The 15085-nt window shown below is 39.5% G+C and overlaps 1 protein-coding gene and 1 long non-coding RNA gene across 2 annotated transcripts in view; one reads left to right on the forward strand and one right to left on the reverse strand.

The window, feature by feature from the left end:
• LOC145439068 (uncharacterized) overlaps nt 1-15085 on the reverse strand; it is a 26116-nt gene continuing 11031 nt past the window's right edge. The window contains exon 2 of the long non-coding RNA XR_013915089.1: nt 1-852. This is a non-coding gene — a long non-coding RNA (uncharacterized LOC145439068). The remainder of the gene's footprint in view (nt 853-15085) is intronic.
• The window catches only part of LOC145439065 (tyrosine-protein kinase Fyn-like), a 21412-nt gene continuing 13515 nt past the window's right edge, over nt 7189-15085 (forward strand). Inside the window, exons 1-5 of the mRNA XM_080316530.1 lie at nt 7189-7673; nt 8634-8730; nt 10550-10648; nt 11685-11788; nt 14140-14286. Of these exons, the coding sequence (XP_080172656.1) occupies nt 7520-7673; nt 8634-8730; nt 10550-10648; nt 11685-11788; nt 14140-14286 (601 nt within the window). The 5' untranslated portion in view covers nt 7189-7519. The remainder of the gene's footprint in view (nt 7674-8633; nt 8731-10549; nt 10649-11684; nt 11789-14139; nt 14287-15085) is intronic.

A 15085-nucleotide genomic window follows, 5' to 3' on the forward strand; every position in this document is an offset into this window, starting at 1 on the left:
TTCAAATGCATTATAATTTTATTGTAAATGAATTAAGTCTTAACAATATTCAAATATAACTCTGGGATTCTTTCCTTTTCAATCTTCGATTTGCCCTCAGGTATCAAGCATGGAAACTGATCCGTAGGCCTGTTTGATTCATTCTCCATAATGATGCATAGTCCATTTCTGACTTATAATATTAGCCACTACAATTCGTACCGAAGTCTGATAAAGATGAGAATAGACGAAATCTAACATCAAGAGTTACACTGCTGCTACCTAGTCAACAAAAAGATTTTCAGACGTCGTGTACTGAGATGTACCGGTATCTGAAATATACATCAGTGAACCCATGACATACCACGATTATATGTACCTGCTTAACCCAGTTTCCAACCAATGTACACTGTACAGGTTAAAATGAATCAGACAAGGTATATATCTAATGAATCCACCTGTAGACATACAATGACTGTGAGTTTCGCGGTATCGGTACTGCCGGAGCTGGTTGGCCTTTGGTAATTACCAAGTACCGGTACTGCTTACAGTAGAATGCGCTCTTGCAGTTAAGCTTCAAGTTTTAAAATGACCTCAAATCAGTCTAAATTAAATGAGAAAACAATTATAGATGCCAAAACACGCAATACGCGGACAAACTATTGCGGTGACATAGAGCTAACGATCAGTAACTGCTGACCAGTCGCTCGCAACTCGCGACAAAGTTGAAAATTTTCAACTTTGTCGCGGAGTTGCGCAACCCTGTCGCAGACGGCATGTTGCGAGTTGCCGGCGACTCCGGTCTGCATGGTCCAGTCGCAGACAGGCGCAATTCTCTCGTTTTATCGGGTCGCGAGCTCAGTGTGCAGAGGCCTTTAGATACCTTTGAATTCTCTCTCATAATCGTCACGAAAAACGTTTTTACGCCTATTCATTTGAACTAATCAGATTTATTCTAATTTGTAGCTAAAACTATATGCGCAAGTGCAACATAATTTGGAAAAATGTATCGATGATTCATTGCTTTACTACTTTTTAATCAATGTGTCGACGGCACTGCGCCTTTTTTCACTACGCAATAAATGCTGCCTTCCACAAAGCTTGAGCTTATTCTGCTGTAAACCGAAAAGCAGGAGCCTGGTACTGCTGTTTACTGCTAAAATGACGTCCGCTGCGGTAGTTTGGTGCAGATGAAACTGCTATACCACCACTCACTGCCTTATAGCTATCTCACCACACCACTTAGAAGTCAAATCTTGTGGTGTGTACGTCACAAGAGTTCCTTTCATTTATGATGTCATAAAATCTCAACGCAAGAGCATAATTTGAGAATATTATGCAACACAGATACCAGAGGAAAACGATCGAAGCTCTGTAGCGGTTAAAAATAAGACAAAATAAGGACGGAAATCGAAAATAAGGACATTTCTTTGAAATGACGACAGTTGAGTTTTCTAAGACGCGGCCCTTCAAAATAAGGACAAATCTTAGAAATAAGGACGGTATGGCAACCCTGTATATACTATTACTAGGGTTGCATTTAAAACAAATGGTTGTTTAAAACACTTTGTTTAAAACATGTTTTAAACAGTGTTTTAAACGAAGGCCTTTTTATAATTGTTTTTTTTTAAGTTGTTAAATTATACCACAATGGAGTATATACTTTCCAATAATAAACATGTTGTTTTGAGCCTACGGACAATTACCACTCGATGTAGCCGACGTATACGATATGGGATGATTGGAACCCGCAAAATAGTCTGTTCAACTGCTATCGTGCGAGATGTTTCGTCAAAGGAGCTATAATTACCTTATATTTTCAATTGGTAATGCCAATCCACTACGACAGGGGCGGCCAACCCGTGGCCCGCGAGAAGGTTTTGAGTGGCCTGCGGGGTAATTCTCGAAATTAATTATATGATCAGAAAATAAATTACCAAAATTAAATAACCAAAATTTGATTAGTCTGACCGCGAATTTTGGGATTTTGATGACTAAAATATCAGTTCTGACGAATTGGTGTAGCCACGGGCCAGGTACATTTTCCGTAGATAGTCGTATATGACAATAAAGTACAACATTTTGCATATTAGCCAAAGCCTTCGATATTAACAAGTCCAAGCGCCGAATAATCCTGTCCTTGCCCAATGATCCTATAGCGGTATGCAGAGGCGACCCGCAATATATGCAAGTAACATTATTATTGACCAAATTCATTCATTATATTTAAAAAATGTTCGTGCTGCGCGACGCTACGTCGCCATTTTATCGTGTCATATTTGTTATTGATTTTGATTCGTATTATTATAAGTATTGTTTTCACCGTTACCTAATCCGGTTCGCTCCTATCGGAAGACTAAAAAAGGTCATCAACATTCAAGTGGCCCGCGAAATAGTTCGCTAAACTCACGCGGCCATTTGGGCGAAAAGGCTGGCTACCCCCACACTATGACGTCACAATCGAATATTTGTGACATCATGGCTATTAAAAAAACATGTTTTAAACAAGGGCCTTGTTTTAAACATGGATATTTTAATTGCTTTTGGTTTCAAATGCCACCTTAACTATTACCCGCTCTATAGCCGGTTATTATTGATTTTGCTTGCTCAACACTTTGGTCCAAGATCTACCAGGGGCGTATCCAGGAATATCTGCCTTTCCAAAATAGATTTATGAACGTATAAAATTGCCTGCTTAAATGTATCATCGGTCCCGACCCGTGAGTCCAATGGCACATGACCTGGGGGCCGATGAGACATACACTCGAATGGTAAAATGTTCCCCTGTTTCTTGACGTCTAATATAATCTAAGCTACAGAAAGCCTTAAAAGATTGTTAGGTCACCTCATTCAAAAATGGAATAAACAATAATTTAAATGTTGGCATGAAACAACGTTTCGAATCAAGGCCAAACTTACACATTTGAGGGTACATAGCCTACATATTGTCCATGAGTCGATCGAAATCGACCTTGGTTTCAGAATAGGTATTCATCATGATTCCCTACCATATTTTCTATGGGTTGACCTTGACGCTGTTTCAAGTCTGGAAACCCGGAGAAACTCGGACCGCAAATATAGATAATTATTACACTAATGGAGGTATAGGCTGACATATTGATATGTCCTTCCTGTCGTAGCGTAATTTAATCTACTCCCACTGCTATTAAGTAGACATGATCAAGCATCAACGCCTTGAAAGCATACTAATCGGTTGGTATCATATTTTCACATTCAATGCCCTGAGACGATTCATTATTGTTGTGACACTACCGGTTAAAAATGCGTCATCATGTCTTTCAATCTCATTCTATCGTCTTTGAAACAGTTTTCTTGGTGATATATGCATCCGTGTATCACTTCATTATGCTATTTTCTAATTCATATGCAACATGATGGTTCTATCACAGGACGGATTTATAGCACGGTTGTCGCGATCGCAATCCACGAAGTGCCTGTCGATTGCGGGAATACAGGTTTTCCATTATACCTCGTTCTACCGATATGAAGATCACCACGGTGAATCAGAAAGTCAGATCAATTCAGTCCGAACATGCCACGCCCAGGAAAGTGAACCCTATATGAAAGAACGTAACAATTATAAGGGATTGTGCATGGCGGTGGTGTCCTTTGTGTAGTCAGCGATGGGTGGCGTAGGTTTGAACATTTGGCGATGGTACGGGTGTATTTGACGGACCTGAAAGTCGTAACTCTTGGCCCGGCTGGGCTTAATGGTATTGCAGTTTTTATAAGATCTTCATAAAGTAGCTACTTTCTAACATATATAATAAACTACGTGGGTATATACCAGGTGTCTCAAGTATATGCATACATAGAAATATTTGAGGAGACTCTTGGAGATACAGAATATTTATACACAATCCAATGATACTGCATATAGTAGGCTAATGCATGGAGGTTCTGGGTGCGTTCATAAATAATTTCGAAAACAGAAATTCTCGGAAAAATCCTCAGAATTCCATCAATATAACCTCAGTTGCGAATCGCGGATTTGGTATTCGATCGCGCGAATTTCCCAGGTTTAGTTCTCGAATAAGTTACGTCTGAAAGCAATTTGCACCGCGACGCCTGTCAATCATATAAGTCAGTGGTTCTCAACCCCAGGTCCGTATTAAGTTTCCTGCCGGTCCTCCTAAATAATTAGAATTTTAAATCTCTTTTCCAGTATGCACGAAGTTGGACGCTTATCCATGTGATTGAATAAACCAGTAGAACACCAAATTTCAAAGTAATTTAGAAGTTGAAAACATATTTTTTCTGCATGGTGTCGTAATAACGGGTTCATAGTCGGTCTACTTAGGGCGTACGTCACAACGGTGCAAGTGTTTCACGAAACTGTTTGAAAGTATCCTGCAACTCGTTTAGGACAAGATATATGTGGATGCTACAGAGACACTTGGCAGTATAATAGAGGTTAGAGCTCGTAGTCGCATCTTTTTCAAAGGATGCCGAGCAATCACGATCAAGTTAGTAATCTTTAAGAGGACTTCGCTAACTTCGTCTCGCAGAAACTTCAATAGAGCCACGCATAAATATCTAATATAAAAAAGACCTTCAAATGAAGTTTCCAATATTATATTTGATTGCATCCATTCGCCGCAACTAGGTGTAGGGGTAAATTCGATTTTTTAAGGTTCATCGGTCCATAACATTTGTTCTGAAGTTCAACCAGTCCGCGAGGTTAAAAAGGTTGAGAACCATTGATCTAGATTTCAGAATCGCGAAAACACTTAATCTGAAATAATTTCGCTTCTTCCGGTTGGAATTGCGTCAAATTTGTTTTGCATCGTTTTGTAGACAACAATTTCATGCGGTTGTTAGTAAAATTTGATAAAAAATAATAATTGAAGTTCAGTTCCTTTAAGAACAGTGGTTCTCAGCCGGGGGTCCGCGAAGCATACTCAGGGGGTCCGCGAAACCTCCAAATTAGAAAAATGGTTCATAACCTAAACTTTGTGTTGTTGTTTTTAATTAGAAAAATCACAAGCCATACATTTGAGCTTAAATTTTGTAACGTTAGGCACACCCCTAGATGTTAAATAATTTTTGGATATGGCGAAAGAAAACACTTACGGTATAATCGCCAATCAAATAATAACCAACAACGGCAAGGCAGTTTCGCTTCATAACTGATAAAACTTCAGGACTCACAGAAACAGAATGACAGTTTGAAATGAAATATTCGACTGTGGAAACTCAATTTAATTTCCAAATTGCCAATAGCCCATTTATTCAAACATGTTGCTGTCTAGAGATGTTTTCTTGGGGTTTGGAAAAAAAATTTTTGCGCAAAACCATTTCTCCTGTGCTATACATAACCGATATTCCAGAATAACTTCAACATGAGCTGTTAGACAGAAATGACTAGGATTGACGTTATTTGTTCATTAGAAATCCGATTCTTAATTATGGTGCCGTTTAAGGTGCGATTATACCCTAAGATGTCATCGGAAGCGCTACGCGTTATTATTGCATTCGCCCCACCTATCTTTGTGGAATGCATCTAGAGAATTCGCTTTGAAATAGTATATAAGTCTTCCCAAGTATTACATGAATAGGTTGATGTTATTTTGAAGAAAAGTCATTTTGTTGCTGTTTATCACTATACTGTGCAGTCAATGTTCCTTCTAATTTTTCACGAGTCTGCGCGCACTCACCAACTCACTGCGCGGTCCCTTGGACAACAGTGCGCAACGACTAAAAGTATAAAAGGTCATCACTTCGGCTTACATGTGCGTGGCACACGTTTTTCTGTACGCGGCGACTTTAAAAGCAGTGCGCGGCTGCGCAGGCGCGCGACTTTGAGGGAACAGTGCCGGCAGTTAATATTTGCTCAAGACAGGTGACGGTTGCACTGTAATTGAGCTATATGTTAAATATAACGTAGTGTGTGTGGGGGGAGGTCCGCGGGGGTCCGTGACGGTAGCCAAATTTAGTGTGCAACTTTTTTTTAGGCAACCTAACAATTTAATCAGTGAATCCTCGGAATTTGGAAAAAATTATTTTTGAACACCCCTATAGTGTCCAGGCATCTATATGATTTTGAAACAACTTCCTCGAAGCATCTAGATTCTAGAACATTCGCTAAGTCATCTGGATACGTCGTCGTCTTCATCTGCCAATTCCATACGTTGTCATATAGATGCATGTGGTGTCGTCGCTACCTTGATCTGCAGGAACGCCAAAGAAATTATGTAGTACGATACTTGGCGCTATGAGCCATCAATTTCATAATAAATAAATTTACCCTGGTTCATTGGCCAGCAGAGAATCAGAAAGCAAGTGTGGATTCCGATTTTTCTTGGCCCACGTCGTCTACAGTAAGTTTCTCAAAACAATTTATATAGGCTGAAGCTTAATAATCTGCTTTCCATCCGATTTGAGAATATGGAGTGTTTCTGCTGTCATCACCTTCCTAATGATTGCAACGCCAAAACATGGGCAATCGCCAGGCATGTTTATCTTTGTTAGCGATTTTCTGTCAAACATGACTATTGAATATAACAAAATAACACGTTTTCAAAATAGAGATTTTTATGAGCGTTTTTCATAAAAATGTCAACAAGGTTAAAAAGTCGAGTAATTAAATCTGGAGTTATGGTCAATCTGTATAGATTGATCAGTCCAGCGATTAGGAAGTAGATAATCCTTGACCGCAAAAGCAGGGTTTTTGTTTGTAATCAGCATATTTGGGAATCCGTGATTGAAAGCCTTAAGTTTTGGATTTAACGCAATGCATTTTGTTACATCATGTAATAGCCGCCACGTACGACTCATGGTGCATTTACCATGCCAATATATATACCGAGCTCCATTCACTTTTAACTTGCTCTTAAAGCATCTATGCATGGTTCAATCATTGGTATAGACCAGTGGTTCCCACCGTGGGCGATTTGGCGGTCTAGGGGGGGGGGGGGGCTAAAATGACGAAGGGGGCGATAGGGGGGCGAAAATGGACAAAGGGGGCGACGGGGGGCAAAAGTTGTTATGCAACGTTGGGAACCACTGGTCTATACCAATGATTGAACCATGCATAGATGCTTTAAGAGCAAGTTAAAAGTGAATGGAGCTCGGTATATATATTGGCATGGTAAATGCACCATGAGTCGTACGTGGCGGCTATTACATGATGTAACAAAATGCATTGCGTTAAATCCAAAACTTAAGGCTTTCAATCACGGATTCCCAAATATGCTGATTACAGCAAAAGTTGTTATGCAACGTTATTTTAGTCAACTAAACAATCACGGTCAATTTATTTGTGATGCAAAAATAGAAGATCAGTAAAACGCACAGTCATTGAATGACTGCTTGCTCTCACAAGTCACATCAGCTTATCGCAAGCAATCCAAACATTTACGAAATACTGCGATTCAGTCTACACCGATTACTCGATGACTTGAAATTGCGCTATTGCGTATATCGGACTCTGTATAGGTGACGCAATACTACGCCTTACTATTTGAGGTTGTTTGAATAACTTAAATGTGATTTAGCCTATCATAACCAATGACTTAAAATGCCAATTTGCTGCTGTTGCTGTTGTGGAAATAGTTCCGAAGAATCATCAAAGGACGCAGATGACGCTTTTGCTCCGAATAATCCATATCCACAACCGAATTCAGAATTAGTCCAGGACGATAATGAGTGGACGCCCGATTCTCCGCGAACAAGTACGTTAGTCTATTTGTGATTAACTGAAGAAACGCGCTAAGTGAATTGTTCAAACCCGGAACTAACGGAAGTTATTGCTACATACAGCAAGAAATTATTAACATCGTTTAGCAAAGCAATGTGGGCATATGTATAGTCAACACAAAGTAGGCCTACCTGTAGTCCTACTTTCATCGTCGTCACTTTCGTTCGAACCACGAATTTCCTATTTAGCGTCATTTATGCCCATTTAAACTCGAATCTGTCCGCTATAATAGCTCTAAAAGCTATAAAGGAGGACGAATTCCCAAAAAGGAGGACATTTAAGCGTCCTCGGAGGACATTTTCAAAAACCAGAAAAATGAGGACAAGTCCTCCTAAATGAGGACGTATGGTAGCCCTACCATAGTCGGACCTGTAATATTAACAAATATATTGACAGCTAGTTTACGTGAAATCACACAAATTGACTAGACATCATTGGTGTCGATTTCAGCAATGCGCTGATTGATACCTTCAACTAGGTAACGAAACGAGTCGATAACGCAGGGTAATGATTGCCTCTACTTTGCAATCGTGTTTCGATCTTAACAATGCATGTGGCCCCAGACATGTTGCTAGATTGACTATCTGTTCATATTCATGTCTTTCCGAAATGATACTATTTATCTAAACTATTTAAGGTTGAAACATATCACTATAAACGTATCTATTCATACTTTTGAGAATTACTATTGTATAACTTTGACGACGAATTCGACTTAGAATATATACAGCAAAAGTGACAAAGCATATCAGGTTATGATGTTATTCTTAAAATTGTTAAGATTGAAAGTCAAGGTATAACCTACCTACAGTCGTGGTAAGGTGATATTTATTAATTTGATCTCGAATAATAAATATGGATAGCTTGCCAAGTCTACTTACAAATTTATGAGTCAAACAGCTTCTTATGCCTCAACGATATCAATAATTTTCAGATCAACAGATATTCGTAGCTTTGTACGACTATGAAGCGAGGGTCAATGACGATTTAACCATACGAGCTGAGGAGCGTTTTATGATACTTGATAATAGGTAATCATTGTCTTCTATGTAAATTATCTAAGAATGGTGTGTACTATTTGCATATTTGGCCGCAATATCAGGCATCCAATAAAGCTTTGCATCTCCACGTTTCATCCGATTTTTCACGATGTCACCCTTCCTCTCATTTCAGAATGTTACTTCATTTAGTACAGTTATTCTCAACTTTTTTCATCTGACGGCACTCTCTGAAAATGACAAATAGTTCGTGGCACCCTAGCCCATTGGTTCCCAGCTTTGGGGGCTTACGGCACCATGCAAGCTACCTGAAGATTTTCCAGAATCCACATCCACAGATAGGTGATCTTTGACGAAGTAGTTCTACCTTACCGGAGAATTGAAGTAGACTTTGTCTGCTTGTACCAAATCTACTTTCTGAAATTACTTACTTGAGTATTTTTCGAACTTTTTATTTTCTACTTCCCCTTGAAGTAGTTTTGACTTTTCTTAGAAGCCGCAACTTCTATTTCTGATTGAGTAGAAACTCTCACCGGTAACGTAACGTTGCGCTACAATCCTCCATTTCACGGCAGTGCCAGCGCGCTATGCCTAACAATCGTAATGTGGACGGCTATGTTTGTAATTCAATTCTGTAAACGTAAACATCACCACAAAGGGAGTTCAGTTCTCACTAGTGATTAGGTAGACAATGGGGATTTGAAACCAGCAATATTATGAAGGCGACGCCATGTCTGCTCTTCTCTGCGATCAATTAACGTATCGTGAAAATCTAAATTGAGCCTTCCAGGCACACGATAAAGGGAATTCGCGTTGTTTGGGGGCATGACCGCAATTTTGATTTTGCAAATATACAAGCTTCACATCGAGCCCGATGAATTATAATTTAGATTAGTGCTTTTCAATCCTTTAGAAAACCAAAAATTTCCACCGCATTTTTATTGTTGCAAAGATTTCATCCGCACAAACCAACCAAAAGTTATTACAAAAAAACATGAATAGACTGAACACGTTTGTATTTAAATGTCCAGCAAGTTGGCTATACCGGTTTATCAAGGATTCGGCTACTGCTGATCATTTCTGGCGTGCTTTCCGCGATTGAAATATTCTTTTTGGTGGAAACCATTTTTACGAGTACCGCTCTGTTCGCCGAAAGGGTTCAAAACCCACGTTACGGTGTTTGTTGAAAGAAATAAAAAAGAAAGTCAATTTACGTAATTTTTATCGTGTGACGTGTAGATTCGATATATATATACCCCTACACCCGCTTTCGAATCAGACTTTTGATTACTAAATAATGATAATGCGTTAATATTAATTAACTCCGGCTGGTGCGAGACAAAATGATTTTAAAAGCTACGACAGGCGGTTCGACGAACGTTAGGATGCCAATGTACTTAATATCGTAATATCGTAAGTTTATTTGGATTTTTCCACGTCAGAAAAAGTAAAAAAATATGCACCATTTTCATCCTCACCACGTTTGTCACCGCACTGAAAATTTTTCATTCGCAAAAGTGCGTACCATCCTACAGATTTAAAAGCACTGATTTATATTGGCCATTTGCTAAAGACTAGATTTATTTTGCGCATAATTTCAAAATATTTAAGAATTACTTTTCGGCGCCGTTGCGAAACGTAAATGGCACACTAGTGTGCCGCAGCCTATGGTTGAGAATCACTGATTTAGTATAATATGAATGAAGTCAGACTTATAAAACTGCACCACTTGTGGCACCGCTCACCCTGTTGAGTGTATTCGGCTATTCTTGGAATTTTGAAATTACGTAAATCTTCGGTACACCCAAGTGGAGTCATCTCTATTTGTAGAAAACTGAATTCCCTGTTTCAGTGAACAAGACTGGTTGTATGCAAGATCACTTCGAACAAATCGAGAAGGATATGTACCGCGCAATTACGTCGCACCGGAAGACTCACCGGAACAGGAGGGGTGAGAGTATCAAATAGTGCGCCGTAACTACCTCTCACGTCACACGGCCCAAAATTATTTCGCGACTCAACATAAATTATAGAGATTTCGTACGACTTCAAAATTGTCTTCGCTCTTGGCGATTTAGTATTATTTAATGTATACTTTATAATATGGTACCCGCAGCGCCCCCAATTTCAGCGTTGACCATAACTTCTCCACGACACACCAAGACGTTTGAAGTTTCGGCCAACATGCGACTTCCCGAGTTGTGTTACCAAATAAATCCTTGGCCGAAAATTACATCCACATGTTGGCCAAAACCATCACTTCATATAGCCTATTGTAGGGTTACCATATTCTTGAATTCGGAAATGAGGACACTCTTTACAAATTTCAAAAGTTAGATTACCGGACTTGAAAACTGCTGATTCAAAAATTTTTACGGAAAATCCAGTTATGGTTAAAAAAAAAGGTCATTTCCAGCCCTACTCCATGAAGACCCGCTCGAACATCCACTTTGCAGATTGCGCGGCATTTATGGCGTTTTCTTAGTTGTGCCGGTCCATTAGCTTGGCTATCAAAACTGTAAAGGACGAATTCCCAAAAAGTAGGACATTTAGGCGTCTTCAGGAGACATTTTCGATTTCCTGAAAAGGAGGACAAATCCTTCCAAAGGAGGACATATGATAACCCTAAGATGTTGACAATTGTCCATTGTCCATAGGCGGCAGGCGCGGAATAGTCTCGTCATTGCTATCTGAAGTCACCACCTCCCTCAGCTCTACCAGTAAATCTGATCACGTGAAATGACGATGAAATAGTTAAAACAAGACATGCAGACAAACATATGCGACTTGAAAGAGCTCTAAAGACCTCAGTAGCTGGTAAACAAGCACATGTGACGTTTAAATTAACTATGGCATTGCCGGTAAAATAGTTTAATTGTTACATCATACTGGACCCATTTCATAACGATGTTTCTACAAAAAGTGAATGCTATATATACTGCTATATGTGACATGAAATAATCCCATGTCATATGTATTTTGCGTAGGTGGTTCAGCGGCAAGCTTTCAAGAGCAGATGCGGAAATGCGCCTTTTAAAGACCGCGAACGAGCAGGGGACTTATCTCATTCGAGAAAGTGAAAGAGAGAAAGGTATTCGGAATGCACTCAGCAGCTCGCTATAACGAAGTATCGAGTGCTGACGTTCGAGTGCGTTAGTCCTGATGAGTGTCACGGATAGGCGTAGGCAGAAACGCCATGACCCCCCTCCCCCGAATTCCGAGTATTTTCGTAGAATAACATGAAGTAAGAGTATTTTAGGACAGATATATTCAACTTTCTACGCGCGATTTAGCTTGGCTAACTTGGCCTCAATGTGGGCCCCCCATCCCGAAAACTTATACGTATAATTGACAGAATTGCTGAGTGTTTGCATTCGTAATTATGAGAGAAGGGTCTATTTATAGGAACGCTTGCGGCTTGCGGCCTGTGGGATGCTTTAGTCTAGGGTCGTGCAGTCTGCAATACAGGACTATTAGGCAACGGCACTTCGCCCCCAACCATCTCCGGGCCAGAACACACCAAGGCATATAAAGCTTCGGCGAACATGCAACTTCGCAAAGTGCGCTCCCATAATAATTTACGGCGATAAACCTTAGCAGAAATGTGCAACGCACGTTTGTTGGCCGAAATCTTCGATGTTTATATGTCCAGGCGCGGATATTGTCGCCACCGAATAGTCATAGCCTTGTCAGCTGATCCCTGCAAATGCAATCCGCAGAGGAAAATATTGCTCCGCGGGAACAAATGCGAATTTGGAATTGTATGCGTGTCACCAAAAGAGTTTTTCGTTTAGTTTGGTCTGCTACGTGTGAGCGATGAATTATTTGAGTAGCGACAAGCGTCTGCCGTCCATAGCTCTCTCAAGAGAGCAGATCACGTATATGCAACTACCAACAATATTGACCAAATTCATGTAATAACTTTGATTTTGGTGCGTGGTATAAGCCAATAGCTATAAACAGATAAATCTCAAGTTCGTCGTCACCAAATCCACGTCATTCGTGAATCGAGTTATACCTGACTTAATTCGCTACTGAAATGGTAGTAAGTCTATTAACTATAGCCTATGTAACAATCAAATGTGAGGCTACTGATGAAATGGCCCGTTGAAGGAGTGGGTGTATTGGCCAGAAATAGTGCTGATTACCCAACGAGCAGTGTTGCGATTACTTGAGTCAACTTTTTGTATTACCTGACGTGACTTGAGTCACTTTGCAGGAAGGATTTGACTTGACTGGACTCGAAGTTTCAGAAATGTGGATTGACTCGTGACTAGAAGCAAAATTTACGAGTCAATTTCAAGTCATCAAGTAATCGGTGTCGACTAAATCGCTGTATCTTGAATAAGTTCGGTTCGTTAGCCATGCGCTGGTGTAACATGGGAGAGCACCCGATTACTAAATGATTGTGCGTTTTACCGGGCCTCGATTGTTAGGCTATATCACAAATAAATAGGTTGATATCAAACGCAGTGATCAGTGGCTACAGCTTACGTTACGTTGTCGAAAACTAATTATTTACTAGCAATGTATCGCTGTTCTATGAACTGGTCGCATTGCTGAGTGCTCATAGAGCCAACCCTCCTGTATGATTTATATCGAACGAATATCGTTTATACGTTTATATTACACGTCAACAATTCGAGCAGGCTGAAATTGTATATCGTGGATGTGTAGGAGGGTAATGTATTGCAATCCATCAATTTGCTTCTACTTTCTGAGGTTTCGTTTTATATCCTATATTTTGGGCTTGGCTGATAATTGTAGACTAGCGATATACCGTTACTTACGTAGTTTGAAAGTTATACGTATGGTCAGGCGGTAAAACCCCTTTTTGCGTCAACTCTAATTTTTGTTCCTCGATACAGAATATATGGGGACTCAATCTGTATTTGAAGCAAACATCAAAATGCGTTGACTTTGAATCATGCCTTGTACTTTTGAAGTTCAACTGGACTTGACTAGACTAGAATCACCTTCGAAAATCGATTGACTTGACTTGACTCGAGTCAAAATGTGCAACGACTCATGATGAATTATGACTGAGAGGTAGCGACTTAATCCTATCACTGTCAACGAGGGCCCGAAACGAAGGGCTGGGAGAGAGATACTCCTAAATATTTGTATAGAACTCATCAAATATTGATCAAATATTTTTCTGACTACGCCATTGGCACGAAGCTAACCTGCGAGGCTGTGAGAACCATAGGAATCGTCTTAAACGCGTGACATGAACTTTACTCAAGTTTTATCATTACATGCCCTATCGGAGAACTGTATGCGGGCCATATCACTACAGAATCCCTAGCTTATAGTTTAAGCTCCGGTAGCAGGTCGAGTTAGAGCTTATATTTTCTTTCAAATCGTTTTCGAAAATATCTTAGAAAAACAAGCACGCATGCTTGAGAAATCAAGTGTCACTAATCCCATGTTATTCTACAGGCACATATGTGCTGTCCTTGTTGGAAATAGACCAAGGAGAGCGAGTTATCGTACATTATAAAATAAAGAAGACGTCATTCACCGGTTTTTTCATTTCGGCATCTCTGGAATTCGACGATTTACAGAAGCTTGTCCAGCATTATGTGGGTGGGTGGAGTTTTTACTTCAAATAAAAAAAAATGTTAAATAAATAATCTTTGAGATGCTATATGTGATCAAAGTTTTGTATAAAAGGTTTTCATTTTTTGAATTATATTTATTGGGTTAGCTCAATTTGATCGTTGAAATAAAACATCCGGACCAAGCCATGTGATGACTTTTCCGTAGTTATATTTTGTTCGTTCTATCGAAGACCATACATGGCTAGTATTTCTTGAATACTACGATACATGAACACAGTTGGCGGTCTGTCTTTTTACCTATCGATTTGAATTCGCATGTTTACTGTGCTGAGTGAAAATAATTATAGATACAATTAATGTTTGGAAGCTAACAAAAATGTTGCCACGTACTCATGACGGTATCAATTCATGGCAGTGGTGTTTAACCATCCACGGAGTTATCTTGAAAAATTGTAGAGTTTACGAAAAGTTGAACTTAGTTCCTGCGATTTCTCCAGGAAAATGATATCGAGATTTTGAAGTGAGTTTTAAGAGGAGAGAACGTTAGTAAATGCGGTGAGCCGAATTTAAAATACAAAAGGGGATATCGACGTAATCATAAAAAAATCTGAACCAACACCTAAATGACATATTACAACTCATGGTTGAAAGCAAAGGGTTAGTTTGGGAGGGTTTACGAATATCCCATTACTAACTTAGGAGAGAAAGAGGGCATAGTTTACCTGCTGTTAAAGATGATTAAAAAATTAATCACACATAGATCGGTAACATATAAATGCCACCTAAAACATGGTAATGTCATATAATATAAACTCGATGGAGTA

The sequence above is a fragment of the Botryllus schlosseri genome, chromosome 5, assembly GCF_051294905.1.
Source record: "Botryllus schlosseri isolate E-star chromosome 5, Bs_hap1, whole genome shotgun sequence".
Lineage (NCBI taxonomy): Eukaryota > Metazoa > Chordata > Ascidiacea > Stolidobranchia > Styelidae > Botryllus > Botryllus schlosseri.